The 27,821-nt window shown below is 49.5% G+C and overlaps 1 protein-coding gene across 1 annotated transcript; it reads left to right on the top strand.

The window, feature by feature from the left end:
- The first annotated feature begins 1,112 nt into the window (after positions 1-1,112).
- Positions 1,113-24,753, top strand: Ripk4 (receptor interacting serine/threonine kinase 4). The gene is made up of 8 exons (XM_075961465.1): positions 1,113-1,350; positions 9,505-9,796; positions 14,334-14,482; positions 16,198-16,247; positions 18,328-18,486; positions 19,251-19,354; positions 20,467-20,731; positions 22,392-24,753. The coding sequence occupies exons 1-8, from the start codon at positions 1,169-1,171 to the stop codon at positions 23,549-23,551; spliced, it is 2,361 nt and encodes a 786-aa protein (XP_075817580.1). The 5' UTR covers positions 1,113-1,168; the 3' UTR covers positions 23,552-24,753.
- Positions 24,754-27,821: the final 3,068 nt, after the last annotated feature.

Below are 27,821 nucleotides of genomic sequence, written 5' to 3'. Positions count from 1 at the left end.
GCTCTTCCATTGGGAAGCCAGATGGGATGTGGGGATCAGGGGAGAAGGCTCAGTCATCAGCTATAACTTGGGGCAGCCTCCCTCTCAGATGAGAGATTCTCCAGCATTCATGTCCTCGTAACGCCCCCTCTTCTCTTCCCGTGAGGCCATTATTCATCTGCTTTGGTGAGGAATAGCATGAGTGTTGCCGAAGGTGGGGAAGTCACGGGCACTTCCACCTCTGACCCAGCGTCTTCCCAAAACTGAGACTTTTCCTTAAGGTGAACAAGTCTATTATCCTTCCTTTCCCAAACCATCTGTTTACCTTTAAAAAGTTACTTTTCTCCATAATGAACTTTCTGTATTTGAAATGGAGAATTATTTCGTACATTTATGTGTGTGTGTGTCTGTGTGTGTGTGTGTTTAAACCAAGGTCTCACTTTGCAGCCCAGCTTGATCTCAAACTCGAGGTGATCCTCCTACCTCAGCCTCCTCAGTACTGTGATTACAAGCTTGAGCTATAGGGCAGGGATGATTGAGTTTTAAGGAGCCAGTTGCCTCCAAAGAGGAGTTCTATGAAAAAGCAAGGCGCAAGTGGAGGGGAAAACCAACTTAAAAGGTTGGGTACTATATAACTCTTTAATATAAACAAATGCTTCCTTAAAAAAAAGAAAGAAAAAGAAAAAAGAAGAGGGAAAGAAGAGAAGAGGAAAGGAAAGAAAAGATTAGTGATCATCAGGGACTAAGAATGCAGTTACAAAAGGTCCCCAGAAGGGCACCGAATGTCCTGTTTCTCGACTGGTGTCGGGTACACGAACTGACCCAGACGGCAACACTGTGTAGGACTCAGCGTCCGCAAACGAAAACACAGACAACCGTGGAAACCTGAGCAAGCTCGGCGATCGGATCTAAGTCCACGTCCCAGTTAGAGAGACTCTATTTACTTCTTTGCCGTGTTTCACAGAGGCAGCACTGTGACTAGCGAACTCCGGACGTACTGTACTACACCTTCCGTGAGAAGCCGGCCAGCCGCAGCACCGGGCGCCGGGTCCCGGGAGGGCGTCGGGGGTGGACCCAGACCCGGCGGGGCGGGACGGGGACGAGCGTCGGAAGTGACGTCAACGGGCGGGGCGCGCACCTGAGCACCTGGGCAGTCGCGGTAGAGCCAGGCAGCGGCGATCCGCACGCGATGGAGGGCGAGGGCCGGGGCCGGTGGGCGCTGGGGCTGCTGCGCACCTTCGACGCGGGCGAGTTCGCAGGCTGGGAGAAGGTGGGCTCAGGCGGCTTCGGGCAGGTGTACAAGGTGCGCCACGTGCACTGGAAGACGTGGCTTGCGATCAAGTGCTCGCCCAGCCTGCACGTCGACGACAGGTCAGCGGCCGGGTGGGGCCGGGCTGGATGGGGGGGCTGCGCGCTACGCGAGGATCCGGGGAGCAGAATTCGCGGCCCTCAGGCCACGGGCCCCTCGCAGCTCCGGAGGTTCTGGGATCCGGAGCTGGCCCGGCGTGGTGGCCCCTAGCCCTGCGAGGCGCGTCGGGCTCGCCCGGGACCCACCTAGGCGCTGCGGTCCGCGCCCGGCTTAGAGAAATTGCCGTGTGGGCCTCCGCGCTTTGTGAATGAGTTAGATTTAGTTCCACTTACTAATTTTCGTTGGAGAACAAATTGATGTAAGACCGTAATTATTTCGATCGGAAGCACAGGCTGGGCTCGTGTGAGGCATCCGCGGCGCTCAGCCGCTTCCAGGGCTCCGGGTCCATTTTGGGTCCGGGATCTGATTCCGCCCACCGCTTTTCTCCGCAAACCTTCGTTTTAGGGGACTTCGGGTGGAAGCCAAGGGAGGATGTCTTGCTTTGACACTGGCAGTTGCTCCCCCTCCACCCCCGGCACCCTGGACCTTTGTCCCTCCTAGCGGATTGTAAAGAGATTGGAAAGGACTCAGAGTTGAGCCCGGTAAACCCGACGGCTATTGTGGTCTGTGCGTGAATTCGGAGATGACGTGCGAAGCAGATTCTTCAAAAGCATTTTCCCCAGATTGCACTATTTACGTTGGGTGGTGATAGTTTATGTATGAGCCGCAAAACAGCACATTTAAATGGCTTATTCTTTAACCAAGCTGACATGGACGTAGTATTTGCATTTTACCAGTTTAAGATCCCTCCTAAACCCCATTGAGCCGTGGCTGTGTGCAGGACCTGCCTTAAACCACAGGAACTCTGGACTCCAGCTTTACTGCGGAGTGGTGACCATGGCAGTACCCGAGTGACACTAAGGAGGATGATTTATTATCGGTATATTACTCCGTTTACACCTCATCCCTCTCCTGACTGTGTCAGAAAGCTCTTGGGCGTTTTGTTGTGTGCTTGTTTGCTTTTTGCTATGAGCCGGTTTTTCTTAGAACTGTGGTACAGTGAGGACCAGTGTCTAAAATCACCGTGAACTTTGCCATGCTGTGTAAACCTTCCTCCAACCCAGCCAGGAGAGACCCTGTGGTTATTTTGGTGAAATCCAAACCGTTTTGAATAGCAGCCAACAGTTACTTTCTCAAAGGTGAAATAAAAGAACTCTTCAGGGGTGATTTTTATGCCTTTAGAACGTGTGGGGAATTGTGTTTTCTAGGCAGAGTAAATATTATTCACCATCAAAGACAACACAGATTTTGGATACTGCAGGGTAAACGTGAACCACCCCAGGTATCAATATACTGTGCAGTTCTCCAGTCCTCAGGTCTTGTCTTTTGGGTGGCCAGGTTGCAGGGAGGGTTTTTCCACTTGCAGAGAGCCTGTGTTGAAGTGTGTGTCCTTTAACTGCAAACGCCTTTCTTCCCTGCCTGTGGTGGCTTGTCTGCAGCACCCAGCAGGAAGTACTCGGTCACCAGGTCGGGCTGGCTGCCTTTGTGCTTTTGTTATGTGGAGGTGACTTCTCCCACCCAGACCACATTTAGGTGTTTAAGTTCCTTTGGTGTTAGGAACTCACATCAGTTCCCAGGCTGGGAAATGTTAAGGAGTTCACTTGGTTCTGAGCGACCTGTTGCCTTGCAAGCTAGCCAGCCTGTATATGAAGCTTGAAACAGCTGTTGAGAGAGGCTAACTTTTCCTGGGCTGTTGTGGTGTATAGTCCTGCTTTTGCAAAGTGTTACCAAGAGGAAGAAACAGTTTTCCTAGGGGCTTTGTGTGCAGCCCTCAGCCAGAGAACACTGCGTCTACTCTGCCGATCTTAACCTCAGAGATAAGAGCATTTAAACATGGCCTTGGAGGATAATTTTATTGAGGTTTGAGAGAAGAAAACAATAGGACCAACAAGCCAGTCCATCTGGCAGCTTAGACAAAGAGAAAGTCCTGCTCTCTGAATTAAGAGGTCATGTGGGCAGGCTCCGCAGTGGACCTCCGTAGTGGGCCCACTACATGGGCAAGGGGTGGGAGGGGAAGGACTTCAGATGGAGAGTGGGAAGGTGGCCAGCCTGTCAGCATGAGCAGGCTTAGTATATTGGCCAGGAAAAAAAAGAAAGGAAAACTGGAAGGCACACCAGTGAGGACCTACAGGCAGCTGCCCCAAAGGAGGGGCTTCCCAAGCATCACATATCCATCTCATTAAGGGGGTAATTATTTCCCTCATCTCCTTAACATGCTTTCAGGTGTCTCGTGTTTCTTAAAGTTAAAGCTTCTTGAGGGATCTTTTTCTGTCTAGATGCTTGACAGGCCCTTTTGGGTTAATTCTGAAGGGAAGGACAATAGTTTGTCTTTGCAGTCTTGTTTTCTTTTGGTCATGAGGAAGCGTCTACGGACAGGTAGAACTTAGGTACAGTTCTTTTGACCAGAGTAAACTGAAAAGAATTAAAGAAACTGGCCATGGTGGTGCATGTCTTTGATCCCAGCACTCAAGAGGCAGAGGCAGGAGGACCTCTGTAAGTTCAAGGCCAGCCTGGTCTACGTAGTGAGTTCCAGGACGCTGTAGAGCAGTGGTTCTCAATCTTCTTAATGCTGTGACCCTTTAATACAGTTCATTGTGTTTGTTGGTGACCTCCACTCATAAAATTATTCCATTGCTACTTCTTAATTGTAATTTTGCTACTGTTATGAATCGAATGTAACTATCTGATATGCAGGATATCTGATATGCAACTCCAAAGGGGCCTTGACCCACTGGATGACAAACGCTGATACAGAAAGACCATGTTGTTGTTGTTGTTGTTTTTAAAGTTAAAGAAAAAAAACAATGTAAACTGGCCATAGCTGCCCAGAGGAAACAGCTTTTCTCCCCTCTATGGGTCTCAACAAAGACCTGCATAGTTTACTTCTAAGGAGTGGCTGTTGTACTTCCCCAGGGGTACTGGAGGTGGTGTCCAAAGCTGATTGAGGGGCAGGGTCCATCCACAGTCACCTTCAAGCCAGCTAACATCTACCTCTGCTGCATAGTGTATAGCTATGTCCTTTACCTGCTGCTTGGGGGTGAGGGGGTCACTTTAGCCACAGCTGTGGGCCAGTCCTGTTTTTACTGGCCAAGGCTGTTCACCCTGCAGGATGACTGGGAGTCTCTTGGCCCTTAGCAGCTGCCCAGGAAGGCCCCAGCCTTTATCCGTTCTGTGGTTTGTGACCCTCCATTTCTGTTTTGGGAAGGTGGGGCCTTAATTAGGTCTGAGACACTCATAAAGCCTCTTGTGAAATTTCTGCCAAAGCAGGGACATTTAGAGGACCTTGACACAATTCATAAGTGACTTCCCACTGATCAGATTTCTCCTCTTGGGAGAAAGTCCCATTGTTTGGCTTTGGGGAGAGGGCTGTCTTCACTTGCTGGCTATCACTTGTGCAGTCACAAGTACCGGGAAGCAGGCCTGCTGGCACCCTTAGAACAAAATGATCCAGAGGCCCCATGCATCTCTCTGATCCCAGCTAAGGAGCTCAGAATAACAAAGTCCCTGGCACAGGGGCCCAGGAGCTGCTAAGGCAGAGTTGGGCCTCAGCTAGTTAGGGCGAGCCCGAGCAAACCCCAGCTCTGTAACTACAGAGCTGACAATTGGACAAGCCTGATTCTTGTCAGTTTTAAAAATAGCAGTGTGGGAACCCCTCTGAGGCTCCTGGGAACGTAATTGGAGTGGTGTGCAGGAGCCTAGCAGAGAGGCTGAAATACTGTTCTCCCAGTAAAGCTTCCCAGGTTCCCTGGCAGCTGTTACTGAATCCTTCTCTACTCCCCTGTTCCCTGAAGGCATCAAGCTCATTCATGGCTGGTCTTAGGTTTGCTTTCCCTTTTTCAGTAATGGAACCCTCCGCTCTTACCATCCCAGGGTCTTTGGAATTTCTTGCTGAGCTGGGAGGCAGAGGTATGGCTTCTGTAGAACTTCTAGAAAGGATGGGTGTCTGCTATCATTGACTTTCTTCTGTACTCTGATTCCCTCTCTCGGTGGGAGACCACATTATGCTAGGTGTACATGAGATGTGGGAGAATTATTGTAAATGCTTTAAAAAGTTTCTTGGTCTGTAATCTTAGTAATCAGGAAACTGAGATAGGAGGATTGCCATGAGTTCAAGGTCAGCCTGAGCAAAAAAAGAAACTTGTGGGGGAAGCTGGGGCTACCACTTTCTGGTTAAGTCCTTACCTGGCCATGTGAGCTTCTGGATTTAGGAACCAGTGCTGCCTCCCCCCCCCCCCAAAGTGTCTTTAGAGATTGTAACTCTAACCTGGTCTTGTTTGTGCCCAGGTTTTCTAAGTAGAACCCCAAAATGGGTGAGGATGGGGCAGAGGTGCCCTTCTCTTTCCTCTCAGAGACTGAATTAGCGCCCCTCTCCCAGGGACAAAAGAGGTGAGAATGTAACCCCAGCCTTCCTGCACCATGTACAAGCAAAGATCAAGTTGTGTTTTAAAGAACCTGGCGTTAGTGGGTTCCTTGGTCCAGAAACATTTTGTTCACTGTGAGCAGAAGGAAGAGAATGGAACAGAATGGCGACCAGGAGCAGGCCCTGGACTTGCCGTCCATGATCTCTGCCTCACCCAGGCATCCAGGGACAAGCTGGAAAATCCCTCCAGGTTTTAAAACAATGGTAACAATTACAAATGTACAGTTCCTTCTGTGTTATCAATACTAGTCAGAAATACTGCTTATGAGAAAGGTGTATTTTAAATGATAAGAACCAATAACACAAAAATGATGGATTCTATGTATTTTAGAGTTCTTTGGCCTCTCCCAGGCTAGGAGCTGGCCCAGTTTAGACTTATGGAGTGGCAGGTGCTCCTGATAACACCTAAAGACTGGAGCTTCCTGCCCTAAGTGGTGGCCCAGGTGGCATGTTGGTGTTTGAGTTCAGAAGACATTAGATAATAAATGCTTTGAAAAGTTTTTCTGGATGTCCCAGGACTCTGACTCAGTGCTAGGCTCTGATTTTTGTCCCAGCAAACAGTGGCCATTTTCCAGTGAAGTGCCCTGAAGCATGTAGCCCTGGTCCAGAGTTTGTGTGTGTGTATGTGGGGGGTGATGTCACGAGTTCCTTCCAGCCTTCTGAACAGACTAAGTGGGTAAATGCAGCAGGAGTCAGCTGATTCTCTAGCAGACCTATGGCCCTTGTTCTTTTTAAAGTGAGGCTTGTGTTCTGGAAAGGGCCTGGGCAGAGAGGGAGAACTTGTTAGATTTTGATTGGTGGGAAGGGTAGAACTAGCTACTGGGAGCTGATTCTAAGAGCTACCAGCAGAAGCTGCTGTGTGTATTAAATCCTTTGGGCAAATAAAGACATTGGTTAGGTTGACTGAGTAAGGCTGCCCAGTGGAGGGGAAGTGGCCCATGCTGCAGCCAGCCTGCAGACATGAATATTGCCAACTCCTTAGACTGGGGATGGACAGGTATACCTCTTCAGATGACTTGCCGGTGGTTCCCTATACTCAGAAGTGCCGTTGTCTGGGCAGGAAGGATACACACCGGAAGGTGCAAACTGTCTACTTTATAGAATAAAATGAAAGTAGTGGGGTGATGGGGAGGGTTACAAATTATAACTTTCATCCCCCCCACCAAGACATGGTTTCTCTGTGTGTAGCCCTGACTGCCTTAAAACATCTTATGTAGACCATGCTGACCACAAACTCAACAGAGATCTTCCTGTCTCCGCCTCCCTGGTGCTGGGATTAAAGGTGTGCACCACCACTGCCCGGTTTATAACTTTCTTTCTTAGCACAAAAGAGAGCAAAAGCAGCTGCTGATAGCAGGTCTCAGTTGTGTGTGGGACTAAACTGTTAGTGTTAGGAGTCTGCCTCCTGTTGGGGTCGGACCCTTGAAATCTTCCAACAAAGAAGGGAGCAGTGGACAAGATCCTAGTGCGAGATCAGTTTATCCACCCAGTTCTGGGGCTCATAGGCTGGCCCTGCACACCTGTACTAGCTACTTTGGGCAGCGTCTCCAGAAGACCGGGACAGCACGCCATGTTAGACTCTGTTCCGAAGCCATTTAGTGACTCATTCGAGATGCTTCATTAAAGTCAGAGGTCTGCTGCCTGCCACCCCAGCACAGGCTCAGAGTGGGTGCTCATGGGGAGTAAGATCTGCTGTAGGATTCACACTGGTGGCAGTTTCCCCTGCCAGAGTGTGATGCTCAGAGGAGCTACTTTTTGCTGTGGTTTTTGGTGCTTGCGCTCTGTCTGCCTTTGTCCTTCCCCAGAAGCCTGGGAGACCCCCTACAGTTTGAAGGGGGAGGCCAGGTTAGCACCATTCTGAGTCTTCCAGCAGGCTCCTGTGATTTCCCAACAGGCACTTTAGACCCAGAAGAGCCCCTTTGGGGGAGTAATGAAACCCCAGCTAGTCTCAGGTTACAGGTAGGACTTTGTGCTAGACTCCCTTCTGGGGAGGCCCCAGGGCACCTCAGCCCTTCGAGGCCTATGTGTGGACACCCAGGCTGCTCAGTTCCCAGCTCCAACGTGTCTCTCTGGAAATGGTTCTGGAAGTTTCCTTTAAGGAACTCTTTATTTCTAGAAAGCAGATTTCCTGGCATGGGAACCTCTTCCCAGTTTCCTGGGTGCTTTCTTGTGTGTATTTGGAGAGACACTGACCCAGATCCTATGTAGCCTGGTCACACCCTCTTGGGATGGCGCTTTTTACCCTGAGCGCACTGAGACTTTTGACCCTTGTTGCTGGCACAGACTATTACACAGCAATTCGCATCTGTACAAACATCAGGAATTGACCTTTGGCTGTGGCTGGTGAATGCAGTGAGTGCTTCAGCTGTCTCTGTGCGCGGAACCAGGAACCAGCACCGTAGCCTCTCTGGACATTAGGCATAGAGCTGCCACATGATCCAGCAGCTCTGCTTCTGGGCAGATACCCAGAAGAACTCATACAAGGCCTCTCTAGACATTTTTCCCCCGAAGGTGTAGCATTATTTTCAGGAGTCAGCATGTAGGAACAGTGTCTTAGTTTGCTTTCTGTTGCTGTGATAAAACACTGACCAAAAGCAATTTGTAGAGGAAGGGTTTATTTCATCTTACAGGTTACAGTTTGTCCTAAAGGGAAGTCAAAGCAAGACAAGGACCACGACACAGAAGCTGAAGCTGTGGAGGAGTATTGCTTCCAAGTTTGCTTCCTATGTTTTACTCAATGCACTTTCTTAGGAAACCCAGTACCATCTGCCACGCTGTCCTTGAGCCCCCTCCACATCAATTGTAAATTAAGAAAACACCCCCGCATGTACACACGGGCGCATACGCCTACAGGGCATTTTCCTAATTGAGGTTCTTTTTCAGATGACTCCAGATTATGTCAAGTTAACAAAACAGAAACAAACAAAAAACAAAAACAAAAAAAGCTAATCAGTACAAGCAGTCTTGTCCATAGCCATATGGTTGAATTAACAAAACGTATATTCCCACACCATTCTTGGCCACACAAATGCAGCTTGGATGTGTGCAACAATATAAATGAGTTTTGGAAACTCCTTATGAAGGAAGCAGACATAGAAGAGTGATGGAGATGATTCCACCCCTTTGGGGCACCTGGATTTAGAAACAGAAAGATGTGGGGCCTGGTGGGTGTTTAATGGGCGCAGTGTGTTGGGGATGATAAAAATATCCTGCCGTAAAGGTGATGGTTACATATGGAGTGTTTTGTGTTGTCCACTCATGGGTAGTTAGAGGAATATAGACAACCTCTGTGTAACCAGAGTGACCAGTTGTTTATGCCCTAGGCCAATCTCTGCTAGACTCAATTCTGTTAAGTGTGAGATTAGATCGAGGAGTGATTGAGCCAGTAAAAGAGTTGGACTTAGAATATAAAGTGAGGGTGAAGGTCCTTGGATAGTTTATAGCAGTTTTCCATCCTGACAAGGGATGTGATGTCGCTCCTAGGTGTCCAGATAACTGCTAGGCTCTGTCCTCACAGTGACCCCATTGCAGAGGCGGGTGTGAACAGCGTAGGACTACAGGCTCTGGAAGGCCCAGTGTTTAATTATGTGACCGTGAACTTTGCACACGTGTGCATTTATCACTTGTATCCTGGCCAGTGGCTCTGTGTCCTGCTAGGTGACAGCTGCATGCTCTCACACCTGTGGGTTTTTTTCAGGGAGCGCATGGAACTTCTGGAGGAAGCGAAGAAGATGGAGATGGCCAAATTCCGCTACATCCTGCCTGTGTATGGTATATGCCAGGAACCTGTTGGTTTGGTCATGGAGTACATGGAGACGGGCTCCCTGGAGAAACTGCTAGCCTCCGAGCCACTGCCTTGGGACCTGCGCTTCCGCATCGTGCATGAGACAGCCGTGGGCATGAACTTCCTGCATTGCATGTCTCCACCACTGCTGCATCTAGACCTAAAGCCAGCAAACATCCTACTGGATGCCCACTACCATGTCAAGGTAAGGGCAGCGCCTGCCCTGGGGAGTGAAACAAAGTGGTTGTCCCTGGAGCAGAAAGCTTGAAGCCAGGGCCTTTCTTACTTGTAAGACCCACTAGAGTGCCCAGCTGGTTACACTTGGTCCGGAAGGGTGACCCTTGTAAACCCGTGGGATTCTCCCCCATATCCTGGCATGTCCTAGGTTCTGAGCACCCTGAAGCAGACCAGGGACTTAGAGGTCGCAGGTCTTATAGTCTTGTGAAATCAGAAGTTGGGCTGTGAGCTAGAGAGACCCTGTGTCCTTTGATAAAGGAATCCTCAGTGGTCTGGGACTATGGATAGGTGGTGGGGTCTGCCGTGATCCTGACAGTCTGTGAAGAGGACTCATCTACCTGTTTGTCCTCTGGTAGGACAGTCATATTGATGTGAGGCCTATAGGGTTCGCTTCTTTGTTTCTTTGTAAGTTTATAAAATACAGTATGAAGAATGAATGACATAGGAAACAGGTGCTGTATGCCTGGATATAAGTTTTGTCAGTTTGCACCAGGTTGCATGGCTTTGGGCATGTTTTTTCCTCTCGGTACCTCTGCCTCAACACCAGGGGCAACATGTCTGTCAGGGCCATTTTCTCATATGACATGCACGTGATCTGGGCAGCCTAGGCCATGGACCCACAGTATTGGACACAACCTCCTTTTCTCTCGGTGCAAGAAAGTAGATGGGCCTGAGCGAGGGAATGGGACCGAGCACCCTGGATTAAGCAGTGTTCACACAAGGAACAGTGTCCCCAGCCTAAGTCACTGTGGTGGGTCTGATTGCCTGACACTTGCAGATCTACTCTGCTGGCCTGTCCTTTAGGAGGCTCAGCGTACCACTCGGCTTCTCGGTTCACAGTGGCCTGTGGGGCATGCGTGAGCCAGGCAGAGAAACTGATTTCCACTCTGGGCAACAGCTATGGGTTGTGGCTTAGATAGACATTGCTCAGTCATGGCCTTTACATCCTGAAAAGTGAGACAGGATATCACACAACTTAGCATGAGCCAACTCCAAGGTGGCTTCTAGCATCTTCTTGTGATCTGAGTTTCCTGGTGTTTGGTTGCGTGTGGCTGGCAGGAATTGGTTTCCATTCTTCCTGGGCAGAACAGGACCTGTGGGCCCAGGCACATTCTTAAGATTGTGGCTGTCCTATATGTAACCTATACCAGAAAAAGAAAACAATAACAAAAAGCCCCTTACCTTGGACCGAGACCTCACCACAGAGTAGTACGGTTACTTGGTGGCCACAGAGTGGCTAGATTACTCTAGCTGTGGTCGGGAGTAGAGGTTGAAATGATAGCCTCCAGAGATCTCGGCTTGACCCACTGCCGTCCGTTCATGACATCATGACATGTTCAGGAAACCTGCTTATTGTCATACTACCGTCACAGGAAGCCAGAGTGGTTTGTGAAGAGAGGTCGGGTGTGCAGACAGCCCTTGGATACCTGGGACTGGCCTTCACAGGGGCAGGCTCTGCTTCTGTATGCGGTAGGGAGGGTAGCCTTTAGGTGGAAGAAAGAGCTCAGAAATCGTATAAAAACTCTGGGCATTTGAGAAGAGCTAAGGAAAATAGCAGGCAGTGCTGGGTGGTGTATGAACGCTTCTGTGTCTTCAAGAATTGCAGAATGGGAGCTGCCTGACACCTAGTCCTCCCTAGTCCCTTGGGGTCATGAGTCTGGTATAGCCCCCAGTCGCTCTACCCAGGGTCCCTGCAGAGTCCCTCAGGTGCCCTAGGTACAGCCAATGTTTCCATCTCGTTCCCTTGCATGCTGCCCTCCTCTCCTGACAGGGCTGTGGGTGTCTGAGAGAGCTGTGGTGTGCTTCTGGGGTGGGGAAGCACAGTACTGTTCTTTTCCAAATGTCATCCTTGTCAGCCAGGAGCTGGGACAAGGACACAGCTCCCCAGCTCTGTCACTTTGCCGAGAGGTGTGGTAAGGAGACACTTTACTTCTGGGTTGTCATCTGGATCAGTGAGGGTGACTGTTCACACAGTGCACCTCTGGGAGTACAAAGCGATGCCCCACTTGTCACGAGTAGGTTGTCCTTTGTAGGTCTGGGTGCTGACTTCTCTTAATGCTTTCCCATTGAAGAAGTCAGTGCTGTCCTTGACAAATTCTGTGCTAGCTTTCCCTTATAGGCCATTGTCCCCTCAGCCTGATGACGGTTGTAGTTCTTCCAGTGTCAGCTGGATGTCTGAACTGGGAGCTGTCGAGTCATGATGAGAAGGTGTTTGGTTGGTTGTTTGGTTGGTTTTGTTTTCCAGAGACAGAGTTTCTCTGTATAACAGCCCTGGCTGTCCTGGTACTCACTTTGTAGACCAGGCTGACCTTGAACTCATAGTCATCCACCTGCCTCTGCTGGGATTAAAGGCATGTGCCACCATGACTGGCTGAGAAGGTGTTTCTTTAGCATGAAGGGACACTGTCCCAAGGCTGGGATGCCGAGGCCTCCCCCTAACCTGCACCACCCCACCCTGAAAGGCTCTGCAAAAGCTGCTTTTGTGTGATACCAGGTTATTATCACAGAAGTTAGCCACTGACAAAAAGCTGAAAATAAGCAGAAATGTTCTTCTACAATACAGTTTCTTTATCTTGTACAAACAGCCTCCCAAGAGGAGCCTGTGGTGCTGAGGGTTCTGCACCTCCTTATGTTGGGACCCCGAGGCAAGGGCAGCCTCATTCCCTGTGTCTGGAAAGGCACCGCTGCCCTGAGCCTGTGCTCAGTGTGAGTACTGCTGATGCTTCACAGCCTGGTTGTGCTGATGCCTGGGGTCAAGTCCATTAAATTATTTCCTATGTCACTCTCTGTTAGTATGCTAAATATCCAAGTTAGAACCAGCTCCAGACATCCCCAGACTCCTTATTCATTGCCAGAGAGGTTCTTCCTGCTGTGTCCAAAGAAGCCTTTCTGAGATAGCAACAGGCCTTTGGTAGCTTGGTGTAGCTATTCTGAATTAGAGGGGCTATGATCCTGTAGACTCTGAGCTCTTTGGAGTACTGAGTCAGGTGCCGGTGTCAGGTGTCCACTGTTGAAAGCTGGGGGAGGAGGCCACCCTGTCCTGGACAGGAGGGTAAGAGAGAAAATTCCCTTGCTCAACTTCCGAGCACCTCACTTTCGTGTGCCTTCACTGCCAGGCTTTCTACAGTACTGTTTTTTCTTGAAGTGAATTTTGAAGCTGTGCCCAGTGTGCATGAGAGAAAAAGAAATGGCTCAGTGCTAAGCATTTCAGGTGCTCTCCTTGAACTTTTTTGAGAGGTGCAATGAATGAGCCCTGTCTCCCAACTCTAAGCGGCATGGACGACCTGCAGGACTGCCGTTGTTGCTGGCAGCTTTTCCAGAGTTCTTGTTTCTCCCGAAGCCATGGAGTCGCTCAAAGTGGGCAGACCTGAAGGGCCCTAGAGGCCTGTTGAGGCTGAGCACTGGCTTAGTGTGAGCAGAGACAGACAGAGGGCCAGGCCAGCTCTGAAGCATCCACAGCCGGCAGTCCTCAGCGTCTTTTAGTTACCAGTCTTCTGCCGTTAGGTGTTAGGCATCGATGACACCAGGCCTGTGGGCTCCCTTCATGGGCATGGCCAGTCTGGAAACAAGAGTCCTGACTCAGCCCATTTCCTGTTGCTACCTGGGTGTGTTTGAAGACAAGCCCAGGAGTGAATTAAAAGGCTTAAAACCACATCAGCCTTGGAGGAGACTAGAAAGGAGCCATTTCTCTGTACACTGGAGACTGTTTAGTGCTGAATTGGGGCTTATGTACACAGTGCTTCAAAGGGTCTGGTTTGTACCGGGAGGTAGTGCCAAAGGCAGAAAAGGGAGACTCCGAGATGGCTGCCAAATCTACAGTAATGGTGTGAGCTACAAGGACACCTTCGCCACTGGGGGACCTGCCTCCCCTGTGAAGTCTGGAAACAGATGGGGGTTCCTCGCAGTGACATCATCACCAAGGGAGGGGACTCCATATCTGGAGTAGACTGATGAGCCCGGAAGGTGATGAGGCGTGTGTTTTACTCACTTTAAATCCCTCTGAAGGTGTGTTGTGCTTTAAAGGACCTGCTGGCACTTGTAGCTGCCCCAGCTGGAAGGTTGCATAACCGGACTGACTGTGGATGATAAACGCCCCAGCCCCAGCCTGTCACGTGGCTCCCTTTGCCTGAAAGCTGAAGGCTGTTTTTCCCTTCATGCTGACTGTGACCATCAGCTACCAGGGCAGACATGAAGCCTTACAGACATAGGGCCGGTTGTCATTTCTGTCAGTTCTGTCTCCAAGTAAATTCTATTCTTTTATTTAATATCTTTCTTCCCCATCCATCAAGTTTATACTGATAGGGCATCCAGGCTTGACCCTTTATATCCCTATGCTTCCCGCCTTCCTGGAGACAGGGCTGTCCAGGGTTCAGGCCCTCTGTTTGGGGGTGAGCCCCTATAGCATGTGTTGGGGAACCACCATCTGTTATGGCAGAGGGAGACATGCCATAACCTCTTCTGGCTCCCTTTAAGGCTGACGTGCTTCCTTTGGATTGCTTTTACAGATTTCCGACTTTGGGCTGGCCAAGTGCAATGGTATGTCCCACTCCCATGACCTCAGCATGGATGGCCTCTTTGGCACAATCGCCTACCTCCCTCCAGAGCGCATCCGTGAGAAGAGTCGGTTGTTTGACACCAAACATGATGTATACAGGTGTGTGACATGCCACCATGCCCTCTGTGCAGGCAAGGAACTCTGTCCTTCCCTGAACAGCAGTTTCCAGTACCATTCAGCCATGGAGTTTGGTCCACATGCAAATGGTGTGTGCCTGTTGGACTTGGGGGTTTTAGCTGGTGGCTACCCTGCTCCCTTTCCTGTGGGTGGTGCTGGCTGAGAAAGAGGCTGTTCTTGGCTGGTGCTAGGCAGAGGCAGTTAGAAAAAACAGTTTCCAGTTCAGTGTTGTACATGATGAGTTACTTCCGTAAAATGGAATTTTACTACTTGTCTGACAGGAGAACCTGCTTTGGGTAGTCCACAGATCCATAGGTGGGTGGGTGGGTTTGGGCTCTTAAAGCACACAGTCCTCTGAATCCCAAAGTGAGCAGCTTTGTATGGTTTACTTGCCTCTGAAGGAGGACATCGACTTCTTCCTAAGTCCCCAGTGTACAAGCTGACAACATGATTGCTCCATGGTCTGGTTAAGGAGAAGATTTTTACTATAGATATGAGAGAGAACAGCCAGAGGCGTCTGGGAGATTCCAGAGCAGAGAGAGAAAATAGACTGAGCATGGCCAGCAGACTGGACCTGGCCAAAAGAGAAGAAGCGAGGACAGAGCAGAGGAAAAGTGTGTGTGTGTGTGTGTGTGTGTGTGAGAGAGAGAGAGAGAGAGAGAGAGAGACAGAGACAGAGACAGAGACAGAGACAGACAGACAGAGAGAGAGAGAGAGAGAGAGAAGAACAAAGAAAGTACAGGCAAAAGAGGAGGATTAGAACCAGGTTATAAGGAGAATGGGTAGCTGCAGAAAGGAGTCCATGAGCTGGTGAAGTTTAGGGTGTGGGGGAGGCAAGAAGAACTGAGAAGAGCTAGGATGCCAGCATGGACTTTGAAATATGTAGCAGGTACTCCTGATAGACCTGCATGAGCTTCGGTATGCTAATAGGCACCACGACAGCCACTTCCTTCTTCCAGTGATGAGGGAAACGGCCCCTTCTGGTAGAGGGGCACCGATTACACAAGTTCCTGAGGAATGCTGCCTTTTCTAACCATCAGAATTTGGGGAAATGGAGTTTCCTCTGGACCTGATATCCAGGATCTGAGTACCTGCCTCCTTTTCCTCCTCAGATTGTGAGGGCCGCATTTCAACCAGCTCTGTCTTTTGTCACCAGTCCCAGCTGACTGGTTTGACAGAAGCAGTGATTCCCGCTGGGAATGGCCTTCTGGGGACTAGTCAGGGCTTGTAGAGTCTGGGGAGACTCCAGTACTTTATTTTAAAGTTGGCTTTAACTTTTGAACCTGCATTTTCCAGTTGACGAGTTAAGCTCAATTTTTAGTCTTTATTTTCTTCTTTTCTCTTTCTTTTTTAATTAGATTGGGCTTTTTTAGTGTATCTAGAATAATTTATTTATCTAAACATATGTCCCCAGTAGCTAAGAGAGGGTTTCTGGGCTCAGGTGGTTGCTTTTTACTACTTCCTGTCCATTTTCTTTAGTCACTCTCTGATGAAACCTTCAAGGGCCTTTTAGAGCATCTTAGTCAGAACCCGACCTTGGATTTGAAGGATTGAAGCCACACAGCAGAGGAGAACAGGGTTGAAAGTGCCCATAGATGTCTGAGGACTTGGCCTGCGCCCCTGTGAGACAGCGGCTCAGAGCTCAAGAACGCTTAAGGACTCTACCAAACCTGACTGACACCTCATTTCTCTTTCAGTTTTGCCATTGTGATCTGGGGCGTGCTCACACAGAAGAAGCCCTTTGCAGGTAAGTGGCCCTGCCTGGAACAATGGGCATGTCCTTGAACCTTCCCAGCCCTTCCGCAGTGCCTCTGGTTCATGCTTGACTGAGACTCCCAGGGCTTCAGAGCCAACCCTTATTACACGTTAGAGACCACAGCCAGCTTACCTTCAGGTGGCTTACATACAGGACAAATCAGTTGTGGGACCATCAGACTGTGCCTTGTTCTTTGATGCCACTTAGTGTTCTGTCCTGGTAAAAGTCTACATCTATGCCAGTTTTTTGTTTTGTTTTTGGTTTGTTTTATTTTGTTTTTCGAGACAGGGTTTCTCAGCTTTGGCTGTCCTGGAACTCACTTTATAGATCAGGCTGGTCTCAAACTCACTGAGATTTGCCGGCCTCTGCCTCCCAAGTGCTGGTACTAAAGATGCATGCCACCACTGCCCAGCCAAGGCACCGGTTTTAACATTTAAAGTACCTATCTCCTTGAATTCAGTACATTCCCCTTATCACCCCAGAGGATATGTCTCCATTAGCTGTTCCTATGATCCAACAGTTAATTTCTTCCGCTCTCCCTCCACCTTCCTCTCTCCCTTTCAAAAGCAAATGATATAAAAGATACGTGACAGAATCTACTGTGTTAAGTTAACCATGCTAAACACACTGAGCAGCAGTAAAAGCGTTCATGTGTTTGTCATCCCTAGAACTTATACCACATCCTCAAGTTTATAAAACCTGAGTTCATAAAACTTATTTAAAAAGTTTATAAAATTTGAGTCACTTTTAGCTGCATTGGTAAGAGGAGTCTCTTTTGTGTGTGTGTGTGTGTGTGTGCCGTTTCTGAATAACCACACTGTGGGATGTGACCAAAGATATTTGAAAATATAGATCACGCTCGGTATATATAGGGTCTGGGTTCAGTCTCCAGCACCAAACAGACAGATATCAGTGAGTGAGAGCCCCTTGCTGCCTCAGTCACACACTCAGGCCAGGCATGGGGAAGGTTAAGGGTGGAGACAAGATTCTCCAAGCAAAACTTCGGCTATGCTGGGAGCTTATTGAACACTCAGCAGAGTGGTTCTCTTATGTTTCTGTCCTCCATTATTTGTTCTTCTAAAAAAAATATATTTATTTTATGTATATATGTGTGTGCCTGAGTGATACGTGTGTGCAGGAGTCTGTGGAGGTCAGAGGAGGGCATTGAATCTTCTGCAGCTAGTGTTACAAGCAGTTGTGAGCTGCCATGTGGGTTCTGGGAACTGGACCAGGGTTATCTGAAAGAGCAGCAGTGTTCTTAACCACTGAGCCATCCCTCCATTCATCCCCCCTGCCCCCACTGCTCTTTCTTCCAGCTGTGTCCCCCCTCCCCAGTGGAGGTCCACCATGGAGGTGTAACAGTCTACCTGTTGGATTGTCTGATAGCAGTGACTCTTAAGTCAGGTGTGTGGTGTGTAGAAGATCAGGCACTCAGGTTTAGCTGTCTCTTAGGTAGGAGAATCAAGGTGCAGGACTTCCCGGATGTCTTGTAGGCTCCATCTGGCTGGCTTTGCCATCCGAAAACCTTTTAGGTGTTTTCTTGACTTTTGTTGCATTTGGAAGGCTTGCTGGGTTTGGAAGGCTGGATTTTCGTGGAAATAACCTGCAGATACTGAAGAGATAGGCATTGCCCAAGACTTAACGGGAAAGCGAACAAAGCTTCAGTGTGGAACCCTGGCAGCCGGTGGTGACTGTGGGCCAATTTTCCATACCTGCCAATCGGCTCCTGCTGCTCCGCAGGGTGTGCTTGGAATGCAGGGGTGGGGAAAAGCCCATGGGAACCAGCGGCTGCTGGGCCGCGGTAGAAGATGAACAGACTATAACCCACTGAGAGTCACCTTGAGGTCCTTCCTGTGCAGGGCTGGTAATAACAAATAATGGCAGAGCCTGTGCTGTGCTCATGAGAGGTTTTTAAACTTGGAGAAACAAGGATATGGGTTAAATAAAGCTCCAGGGTTAGAAAGGGAAATGGTATTGTCCCAGGTGATAGGCACGCCACAGCGTGTCCCAGGCACTTGTCCGTACATATCTCCTGCTCCTCAAAGTCCCGACGTGTGCCTCTCCTTTGCAGATGAGAAGAACATTCTGCACATCATGGTGAAAGTGGTGAAGGGCCACCGCCCAGAGCTCCCACCCATCTGCAGACCTCGGCCACGCGCCTGTGCCAACCTGATAGGGCTCATGCAGAGGTGCTGGCATGCAGACCCACAGGTGCGGCCCACCTTCCAAGGTGAGTGCCCCTGCCTGTTTCCCTGTCTCATCATTACCACGTGATGGGTCTTGCGGTGACATGGGCCGTAGAGTCGGTGACCACGACAGGGTTGAGGGCCAAGCTCAGGTGACCACGACAGGGTTGAGGGCCAAGCCCAGGTGGGGGAAAATATGTGTAAAGACAGGGATGAAACAAGCCCATCATCCCCTACTTTGGGGGCCCGACACTAGCAGTGTTTGAATTTGATGGCTTCTTAGAACTAGATGGTTAGAACCAATGTTCACCTCTGCTCTCAGCAGGCTCCGTTTGCCTCCAGGTAGCTTGGAATCCTGGATTTCAAGTTCAAGTACAATGGTATGGCTTTAGACAGCTGGGGGTGGCTAGTGGCTGCAACCTTTCTTTAGGGTCTTGTTCTCATAGACAGGTGTACCTTTGGGATAAGAAAGTGAACCTGATAGAATTGCTTTTCAATGAACCTAGGGAGACATGAGTGGCCTGGAGCTCACCTGCCAGACCTGATAGTTTTAACCCTTTGGGTCTGGTAGGTTACTGAGAACCCATTTTGATCCTAATGAGATCTTACAGATGACTGCCCACTCGGGTTGGTGGTTGGGCTGCCTTCTGGTGATGCCTGGGGCTTTTCCTACGAACCAGCATTGATACTGGGCATGTCCTCCACTGGTTAGAAACTGGGGTGTCTCTGCTTCTGTCCCCATAGAATTGTCCTATTATAGATAGGAGTCATATCTAGGTGATAACTCTCTTATTTTCTCCCCCTAAAGAAATTACCTCTGAAACTGAAGTTTTTTGTGAAAAACCTGATGAAGAGGTGAAAGACTTGGCTCATGAGCCAGGTGAGAAAACTTCTCTGGAACCCAAGAGTGAGGTAAGCATCTCTAGCAGGCATCCTCAGGTTTCCAATCTGGGGTAGAATTTTCCAGTCCAACCTCTTTTCTGAAAATTCCTCCCCATTTCCCTCTGAGCCTGTCCTATACCTCCTTCCAGAAATATAGGTCCCACAGGGGTCCCCCACCTGCCCAGCACACTGGAGATCATGGAAGGGCAGATGGCCCCAGATAGATGGTCTGGCTTGAGGATCTGAGTAGTCTATCTATTCATAAATGATTTGAGTTACAAGTACCACACAGTTGCTCAGAGGCGGTGAGACGCTCCTAAGGCCAGTGCCTGCTGAAGGCAGGAGGGTAATGACTGGAGCTAAGCCTGGGGGTGAGGCAACTCTGTTGGGAGTGATGGTGGTGGTTCATCTGGCATTGGACAGCTTCTCCTCTGGAGAATAACTATGGGACAGGTGAGAGCCGGGGACAAAGGTGCCCCTGACAGCAGTAAAGGGGCAGAACCTACCTCTGATATGCTGGTGGCCTATCAGTAGACATGACATAGTGCACAGGAGACAAACCTAGTAAGGCCAGTGGTTCCCAAAGGGAGGAGGACTCAGAAAGAGCCGTGAGCAGTCCTCATTCGTTGTCTCTAGAAATCTGATTTTCTTGCAGCAGCCAGACCTATAAAAGCCCCCCGTTTTCCTTGTTCACACAGCCCCAAGCCAGCCTGACATATTTGAGAAGTCTGAAGCTTTGTTAGAGCTGTGGAGACCCCCAGCCTGACTCTTCTTTCCTTTTTGTTGGGCTGCCTGTTATGGGTGAACTTGGCCTTGCCTGTTCTGTGCCCTCGCAGCTTACCCATGGACTGCCTTTGGTCCTTACACATGGACAGTGCCCCTGAGTGAGAGGCAATATCGTGCAGACTTTTCTATTTTTGTGAAGGTGTTGTTCTTAAAATGCCAGGGAGGCCCATGAAGTTTCCTTGCAGCCCTGAGGTTCAGGGCTTCTTGATGCTGTTTGTCTATGGTAGTGCACAGCTATGGGACCTCCACCTCTGCTCTATAGTCAGTAGTTTCTTGTCTCCTTTTCTTATTCTCTGTACCCTGACATGAAGGCCGGAGGAGCAGAGTCCTCACCACAACCCTCTCCATCTTTGCAGGCCAGGCCCGAGTCCTCGCGCCTCAAGCGTGCCTCTGCTCCCCCCTTCGATAATGACTGCAGTCTTTCTGAGTTGCTGTCGCAGTTGGACTCTGGGATCTCCCAGACTCTTGAAGGCCCTGAGGAGCTCAGCCGGAGTTCCTCTGAGTGCAAGCTGCCATCCTCCAGCAGTGGCAAGAGGCTCTCTGGGGTGTCCTCGGTGGACTCAGCCTTCTCCTCCAGAGGATCCCTGTCACTGTCGTTTGAGCGGGAACCTTCAACAGGCGGTGAGTGGCTGTGCACACTGGTGAGCTTGCACACGACACTCTTGTGCATTATGTTAGTGTCTGAGCAGTTGATGCATCCGGTTTTTTTTTGCTCTGATGATTCTTGTGTTCTTTCTGTTTTCTCTCATGAGTTTTTGGCATCATCAGCATAGTTGGTGCTCAGAGCACAAATCCAGAAATTCCCACGTCAGTAGTATGGTTCTGCTGGGCATTATGTAGCATACAGGGAAGACAGGCCACATCACCTGGCTGAGCCAACACTGGGACAGAGGCTGGCTCGAGCCTTCAACCTGGAAAGCCCAAGACACACCCAGTGAACCTAGTGACACTGGGGACTTTACTTGTGCCAGTCATGTACCCTCAGACACTTCCAGATAACCCCTGTCCCGAGCTTTCATGTTTATGGGCCCCCTCGGTTACTCTTGCATAGCCTGACATCAAGCTTGGCTGGCTGTCCTGGGAGGTGCTGACACTTGGAATGCTATGGCTCCTTTGTGAAGCGCAGCCATTCCAATCTAGGTTCTAGCATGAGGGAGTCGAGTTCAGGTCGCTGAACCAAAGATCTTACTAGCCTTCAGGGAATTTTCCAGTAGGATGTTGGGTAACAGCATTGAAGGTTAAGGAAATGCCTTGCAAAGATGGGTAGGGAGAACGAATCCCAGTCCTGGACAACAGAGTCAAAAAGGACAGTCAGGACTAATTTCACAGCAGCCACAGAAGTATCACTATTTGCCACAGAGAGGTGTGTTTCTAAATCTTTTCTTCAGATTTAGCCGTCTCTGGTGATGGCCTTGTCCTCATGCCTGAGAGATGAGTACCATCTTATGAGAATTTAGTGTTTAAGTCAGGCATGGTGGTGCATGTCTTTAATTCTAGCATTTGGAAGGATCTCTGAGTCTGAGACCAGCCTGGTCTACAAAGCAAGTTCTCAGATAGCTAGGGCTACATAGAGAGAGACCCTGTCTCAAAACAACAGAAGAATGCAGTGTTTAAACACTGGGTAGGGTCTCTCTCCTTAGTACCACCTATACCCACACTGCTGTATAGAACAACTGGAGAACATTCTACCTGCAGAGGGAGAGTCTTTTCATGGGACTCAGGACTCTCAGTAATGGCAGTGGACTTTTAGGTTCAATAAAAAGTTCCATTGTGAATACCGAATAGTGTGTCCCGAGAAATCCAGTTTTGAGGATCCTTCCAGAAACACCCCATATGATGTTGCCTTGAATCCTCTTAACGTTCCAGAAACCAGCTCTACAGACCAGTAGAGCCCCAGGAAGAGAGTCTTGGAGTCTACGGCTTCGGGCAGATTGTTTTCCTGTCTGCCTTTCCTTTTTTTGGTGTACCTCTTTTTAAATGATTTTCAGCAATCATGCTGCTGCCGGGGGAGGAGTGTGGTCACTTGCCTTTTCCAACCCTGGAAAAGCCAGAGTGGTTTTATTCTGCAAATTGGCAGAGGAACATTGGAAACATTAACTGCACTGCCCAGGGTCTCCCTAGATTAGATCTGAAATAAGCACACAGGGTGAATGCTTAAAGGCCTGAAAGTAAAGGATGTACCCTGAATGTCCTTCAGCATCCCTGAAGATGTGGTCCACCTGACCATCCTGCAATAGTGGCCTTGCTCTGACCTCTGACATTGCACCCCCTCTCCCTGCAGATCTGGGCCCCACAGATATCCAGAAGAAGAAGCTAGTGGATGCCATCATGTCAGGGGACACCAGCAAGTTGATGAAGATTCTGCAGCCTCAGGATGTGGACCTGGTTCTGGATAGCAGTGCCAGCCTGCTGCACCTGGCTGTGGAGGCAGGACAGGAGGAGTGCGTCAAGTGGCTGCTGCTTAACAACGCCAACCCCAACCTGACCAACAGGAAGGGCTCCACACCACTGCATATGGCTGTGGAGCGGAGGGTACGGGGAATCGTGGAGCTCCTGCTGGCCCGGAAGATCAGCGTCAATGCCAAGGATGAAGACCAGTGGACTGCCCTGCACTTTGCGGCCCAGAATGGGGATGAGGCCAGCATGAGGCTGCTACTGGAGAAGAATGCTTCTGTCAATGAGGTGGACTTTGAGGGCCGAACACCCATGCATGTGGCCTGCCAGCACGGACAGGAGAACATTGTACGCACCCTGCTACGCCGTGGCGTGGACGTGGGCCTGCAGGGGAAGGATGCCTGGCTGCCTCTGCACTATGCTGCCTGGCAGGGCCACCTGCCCATTGTCAAGCTGCTAGCTAAGCAGCCTGGGGTGAGTGTGAATGCCCAGACACTGGACGGGAGGACACCCCTGCACCTGGCTGCTCAGAGGGGTCACTACCGTGTGGCCCGCATCCTTATTGACATGTGCTCTGACATCAACATCTGCAGTCTGCAGGCACAGACACCTCTGCATGTTGCTGCGGAGACTGGACACACGAGTACTGCCAGGCTGCTCTTGCATCGTGGTGCTGACAAGGAGGCTTTGACCTCAGAGGGCTGTACTGCCTTGCACCTGGCAGCTCGGAATGGACACCTGGCCACTGTCAAGCTGCTGGTAGAGGAGAAGGCTGACGTGCTGGCTCGGGGGCCCCTGAATCAGACAGCACTGCACCTGGCTGCAGCCCATGGGCACTCGGAGGTGGTGGAAGAGCTTGTTAGTGCTGATCTCATTGACCTGTCTGATGAGCAGGGCCTCAGTGCACTGCACCTGGCTGCCCAGGGCAGGCATTCACAGACTGTGGAGACGCTGCTCAAACATGGAGCCCACATCAACTTGCAAAGCCTCAAGTTCCAAGGAGGCCAGAGCCCCACGGCCACACTGCTCCGACGCAGCAAGACCTAGCTTGCCTCTTGCAGAACCAGGGCTCCCTGTAGGCTTCTGGTCCATCCTTGTGTCCCTCGTGGGAACAGAATGGTTCTGGGACACTCTGCACCCTGTTGGTGGCCTGCCTATACACTGACCAAGCAGAGGCTAATGGACAAGGCAATAGTAGCTGTGTCAAGGCAGAAGCTGCCACTGGCCACTGTGGCCGGCCATGGTGTCTAATGTCAGATGGGACTAGGTCAGTGTCATTTCATTGTGTTCTTGATTGGCGGCTGATGCGGGTCGTTCATGACAAAGCCTATATAAGGATAGCTGTTCTATCTCAGAGCAAGTCACCTCTACTTGCTTGGAACACAGTGTCTTTGGTAGAGGCGTGAAAGGGGCAGTGTCCTTCGACTTCTCACTACGTGGGCAGAGCATCTTGTCTTTGGAGACATAGTGGATTTTTAGATGAGTGACATGCTAGCTTTGCTTGAGACCTGTGAGATTATAACGGGCACTGGCCGATGGAGTCTAGAAAGGGAACGATTATAAAAATCATAAAGCTGGTCTTAACGTTAAACAGCCTTACCAGCATTGAACCCCTGTTTCGTTTGTTTTGTTTTTGTTTTTTGTTGTTTTTTTGGTGATATCTAGGTTACCACATCTCTTCCTGACAGTTGCTGAGTTCTCACCTAAAATGTTAGAGCCACATCTGTAAAAGTTAGTGGAAAATTCTTTATAAATAGGTTTTATACTAAAAATTGTTTAATCAAATAAATCACTCTTTCAGGCTCTTGTCTTTTGGTGAGGTAGTGGTTTGCGCCAAGGGCTCTGCTGGTGTGCCCTGTGGTGTCTCCTGCAGGTTCCAGCTTCAGCAGTTGAATGTGGCCTGAGATGGTTACTGGAGATGGTTGTACTCCGAAGGTGTGATGGCCTCATTGTTATATCTTCCCCATTCGCATTCTGAGTATCGTCTCTGTAGACGTGTGTTGCAGAGGTGCCCCGTGTGCAAACACATGCTATAGCGTGGTGTGTGGCACAAAGTGTCATTAATGTACTGTGTACTTTGACGTGAATCACGGGCAGGATCGTTTTCTGTGACCGGAAGTGGTGGAACTGGCTATGTTTTAATATGCCTCAGTTTGCCTTCACTATCTTCCTCCCCTGTTGTGTAAAACACAGAGACCATAGGAGATCTGTGTGATGTCAATAAAGGACTCGCCTACTTTTGGAATTCACTGAGACTATTTGTTTGTTTGTTTTTTTTAAATTGGTAAACTCTAATCATCTGGTCCCTCAAAACCAGAGATCTGAGACAGTAACATGGTGTTTGGAGATGTTAACTCACCGAAACAACTCAGGGCCTGGGAAATGTGGGAAGCAGAGGATGGCCACAGGCCAGATCCAGAGGGGAGAAGCTCTCCGCACCAATGTTTGCATTTTTAAATTGTTATTCTCATGTTAACTTTACATCTGAAATAATTTCAGTTATGATAACTTCACATTGGCTCTGGGCTTCTTTTTCATTTACATTTGACCTCTTTTCCTGACCGTTCTTTTTTAGCCACTGCCTTTCCATCCAGCTGTGTCCATCAACCCACCATCCACCACTATACCTATCCTTAGCCGTCCACTTGTCTACCCAACTCTTCATCCTCCCTGCCTGTCCACCCACCCCTGCACCTGTCTGCCTTCCTCTCTGATGACCTCCCGCATACCCTGTTACTTCTCAGTCGCTCAGTGTGTGCTTCCCCCAAACCAAGGACTTTAATTTCCTAACAGCCGGAAGTTAGCGTTGACATGATGCTATCTAGTCTGTAAGTGCTGACCTCAGAGAGCAGAAGAGACTCCTCCTAACCTTGGGGTCCCGGATTCCATCTAATTCCCTACATTTAGCTGTCTCATCTCCAGTTCTCTGCTTGATTCCAGGCTTCTCTTGTCTCGCACAACCTTTACAATTTTGTGATGCATGTAGCACTGTAGGTTTGCCTGACTACCCATGATGGCTTCGGTTCACCCATTTTAACCAGCACACAACAGACTCGATATTGTGTTCCCATCTCCCTGTTTAGTTTTCACTGGTGTTGGTACACAGCCGCATATTACTGTATAGCCAATGGGTCAAACTCCATTATTCCTTAATGCTCAGTGATCCCCTGTTGGCCAGCTTGAAGTCCTCTGTGCCCATTGGCTGCACGAGGACTTACTGCTTCGACTGAGGCAGTACAGGCTTGCCAAATGTGCAGCCCTCCTGCTGGGGGCAGTCTCTTCCTGGAGTGTCTCCATTGCTAGACCCTCAGCAGAGATCAAGAAGGGTATTTTGTGGACTCCCATCTCTGTTGTAGGTGGATTTCTGAATCTTGCCAATAGTACATCCACCTATAGTCCCAGTTCTCCTGATTGCTAGAGCTTTCATGTCCTCTCTCACAGCCTCAGGGTTCAGTGGAGAACCTTTCCTGCCTCAGCCCACTACACTCGGCCTGCTACACCCAGCCTGCTCAGCAGCCCAGAGCCTTCAGCTTGTCTTTATTCGGGCGTGAAGGCCAGTGAACTTGTCTTCCCAACACTACCATTAGTCTTGAAACCCCACCCTTCCTCTGGGGCACCTACACAGTTCTCTTCCTGTCTTTAGGCTGGAATAATGCAGCTGGGTGACCACACTTGCTCCTGCTTTTCTTCCAGGTTCCCTCTAGTCCTGTCCTGGTCTAAGGATTACTTAGCTGTGTTCTTAGACCTTCTGCTTTAGAAGTGACCTCTGAGTTCCTTGCTTGTGCTCCCTCTCCTTCTGCTCCTGATTTGGACCTTGAGATTTCTGTCCGGTGCTCCAATGTGGGTCTCTGTCTCTGTCTCCTTTCATCGCCTGATGAAGGTTAATATTCAGGAGGATGCCTATATGTTTGTCTTTGGATTCACCTTCTCACCTTACTAGACCTGGATGGAGGTGAGCGGTCCTTGGACTTCCTACAGGTCAGGGAACCCTGATTGCTCTTTGAGCTGATGAGGGAGGGGGAGGGAAATGGGAGGCGGTGGTGGGGAGGGGGCAGAAATCCTTAATAAATAAATTAAAAAAAAAAAAAAGAAGTGACCTCTGGTGTCTCAGCTAATCCTCCTAGATCCCCAGCCAGGCAAAGGGCTTCTGGCTCAGTGAGCAATCTGGTCTCAAGACAGTAAGTAAGGTGGAAAGTGGAGGAAACCACCTGATGGCCTCCTCTACCTTCTGCATGTGTGCACACCTGTGTGCATGTGCAAGCACCACACAGATCACATGTAATGCACAGATAGATAACAACACACTACATTGCAACATACTATACACACACACTTAATATACCACACATACATAGACACCATGTACATCCACATATACTACTGTACACCACACATGCACACAACATAACCCTGCAATACAACATATATATTATACCTGCATCACCCAAAGTACCCCACACACAAACAGACCAATAGATATAGACTACCTATCACATACCATACACACACAAAATGACTCCACCCACTGAATTCTGCCTGGTGGGGTGACATGGGGGCTGGTATAAACAGAGTTGTGATGAACAAACCTCACACTCTGAGTGACCACTGCAGCTGGATCTTGAAGTGAAAAACTCTGGAGCTTGCTGGGTAGTTGTCCTGGGTCACTATGAGGGCAGTAAGCTGTGAATTCTTCCCTGGTCAATGGTGATGGTCATGGTAAAAATATCTGCACTGAAACAAGAAGCTTGAACAAAGCCCTTCTGTTGCTGGATTAAGGAGAAGGCTGCAGGTGGGTATTTTCTCTGCTCACTGTCACAGGGTTTATTTTTTATTTTAATTTTTATGATTTATTTATCTTTTATTTTATGTGCATTGGTGTGAAGGTGTCAGATCCCCTGGAACTGGATTTTCAGACAGCTGTGAGCTGCTGTGTGGGTGCTGGGAATTGAACCCTGGTCCTCTGGAAGAACAGTCAGTGCTCTTAACCGCTGAGCCATTTCTCCAGCCCCTTGTCACAGGGCTTATATGTAATGAATGGTATATGCCTGTTGCTGAGAGGCTAACTGTTTGGGAAGATTCCCCACAGTGAGCTGACCCTGACTGTAGAACTCTGGGTAAAGGGAAAGAGTCCCTTCCCCAAAGGTTTTACATTGTAATGTCTGATGATGTTGCCTTTTGGGACAGAGCCTGGAGATTTCAGCAAGTCTTGTCCTTTATGGCAACCCAGAAAGGAGAGGTCTTGTCATGGTCTCTTTCTGTGGCTTCAGCTCCTCTTCCTCCTGGAGTCACTGCCAGGAACAGCTGAGGCACTGGAAAA

The sequence above is a fragment of the Microtus pennsylvanicus genome, chromosome 1 (assembly GCF_037038515.1).
Source record: "Microtus pennsylvanicus isolate mMicPen1 chromosome 1, mMicPen1.hap1, whole genome shotgun sequence".
Classification (NCBI taxonomy): domain Eukaryota; kingdom Metazoa; phylum Chordata; class Mammalia; order Rodentia; family Cricetidae; genus Microtus; species Microtus pennsylvanicus.
Note: the sequence above shows the minus strand (reverse complement) of the source record. Positions and strands in the feature narration are given on the sequence as shown.